This window comes from Sinocyclocheilus grahami, unplaced genomic scaffold (genome assembly GCF_001515645.1).
Source record: "Sinocyclocheilus grahami isolate Dianchi unplaced genomic scaffold, SAMN03320097.WGS_v1.1 scaffold794.1, whole genome shotgun sequence".
NCBI classification, from domain to species: Eukaryota; Metazoa; Chordata; class Actinopteri; order Cypriniformes; family Cyprinidae; genus Sinocyclocheilus; species Sinocyclocheilus grahami.
Genome location: NW_015505973.1, coordinates 898,122 through 900,019, shown reverse-complemented (window position 1 = coordinate 900,019; position 1,898 = coordinate 898,122). Strand labels below are relative to the sequence as shown.

Sequence of the window (1,898 nt, the reverse complement as noted above, 5' to 3'; positions counted from 1 at the left end):
TATTTTAAAATAACTAAAATAAATAATTGAAACAAATCAATAATTGTGTGTAATTAATGTAATTAATCAATAAATGTAATTAAAATTAAAAATAGGCATTAATAACCAGATTGATAATTAGTAGTATTTAAAAAAAACAATTGTGAATATTTATCTAGGTGATTTTTTATTTTTTTTTGCTGCAAAACATTTCTAAATAATTGCATTATCTAAAAATGCTGACAAAACCCGAGCATAAAAGTAATGGCACGCTAATGGCTAAATCACTCTGAAACCTTGGACAATAAAAACACTCGGAGCAGGTAAATTTGAAGTTTTAGAAGACTAGTGACTTCAAGCAGATCCCCAAAAACAACATACCTTCGGCACTAACACCTCCCCAGCCGTGTGCTCCACCATAGTGTCTCAACCGCTGGTACTCTTCTGGAGTGAAATGCTTTGCCCACTGAAGCACTGGAATATTGTGCAGAAACATCTCAGCAAACTGAGTCTGAGGTACACGTTTCCTAATGTTGTTGGGACAGTTCTGCAATAAAGACAAACATTGAGAGAAAGGTTAGCATGTTTCAGGGCAGTTGAAAACACAGTTTTCACATTAAAACATCAATGGCTAACAATTAAAAACAAAATTTTATTGAAAATTAATTGGACCGTTTTTTTTACATGAATTAATGTATTTACTATACAAAAACAGTATTATTGTGAAATACTGTTACAACTTAAACTGTTTTAATGGTTTACTATTGTAATACATTTTAAAATGTAATATATTCCCGAGATGGAATTTTCAGCAGCCATTGCTCCAGTCTTCAGTGTCACATGATCCTTCAGAAATCATTCTAATATACTGATTTAGTGCTCAAGAAACATTTCTTACTATTATCAAAGTTCAAAACAGTTGACTCGAACAGTAGCTGCTTAATTTTTTTGTGGAAACCATGATACATTTTAGGATTCTATGATGAACAAAGTTTAAATGAACAACATTTATTCAAAATATAAATCTTTTGTACATGTCTTTACTGTCACTTTTGATCAACTTAATGCAATCTTGCTGAATAAAAGTATGAATTTCTTTCACCGGTCACAGTGGAGTTGTAATGTTTAGATGTTTTAATTTGGGTCGTTTAATTAAGTATTTTTCATTGTCACCTGGATAAAATGCTGCTGTTCTGTTGTGACTGACTAACCTTAGCTTACCACATACTGTTTTGCTTTTTGTCCAGACTACATTTGAATGACCACTGCTTTTGTACAAACACTTGAATGGATCTGGATTTAAGCAGGTGGCTTCTGGAAATTGCACTCACTCACGATACACACCAGACACGATAGAACACAATACTAGGCTAAAAAACACTCACTGTTTGTGAAGGAACGTCATCTGTGGCATACCAGTCACCAAAAAAGTCTGGCTCTGTGGGTTTTGCCACTGGTTTTAAGGAGCTTATGATTGACTTTGCTTTATCTGACGTTGCTTGATCAGACTTTGTGTCGTTTCCTGACTCTGATGAATCCCGAAGACTTGATTGCTGCAATGAATTATGCTCCAGCTCTTCAGAAGAGTCCAGTTTATTCTCAGCAGACAATTGATATTCCAAAGAACTGCGGTCATTCTTGTAAGAAAAAAACCTGTAGGCAAGAAAAGAAAAAATAAGCAATGTTTTTTCACTTTGCCTCACTATTTGAAAGTCATTTAAGCAGAACTGGAAATACAACTTTACAATTCTGCAAAATGGCCTAAGGTTGATGATACATGGGACAACTTTTTGAGCAATGTTGCTTGGGCACTTTTTCACCAGCAAAATTGCTCAAAAAGTTACCCGTGTATTATAGGTTTTAGGCATGCAATTCAGCATTCATGAGTCAGTAACATACCCTGAAGATTCACAAGCCAT

General features: G+C 34.1%; 1 protein-coding gene across 1 annotated transcript in view; it reads right to left on the bottom strand.

The window, feature by feature from the left end:
* Positions 1-1,898, bottom strand: part of LOC107561819 (alpha-N-acetylgalactosaminide alpha-2,6-sialyltransferase 2-like) — a gene marked incomplete at its 3' end in the record, with an annotated part of 15,217 nt that extends 13,319 nt beyond the window's left edge. Inside the window, exons 1-3 of the mRNA XM_016246316.1 lie at positions 1,879-1,898; positions 1,365-1,632; positions 361-526 (exon numbers count right to left, since the gene is read on the bottom strand). Coding sequence (XP_016101802.1) covers positions 361-526; positions 1,365-1,632; positions 1,879-1,898 — 454 coding nt within the window. The remainder of the gene's footprint in view (positions 1-360; positions 527-1,364; positions 1,633-1,878) is intronic.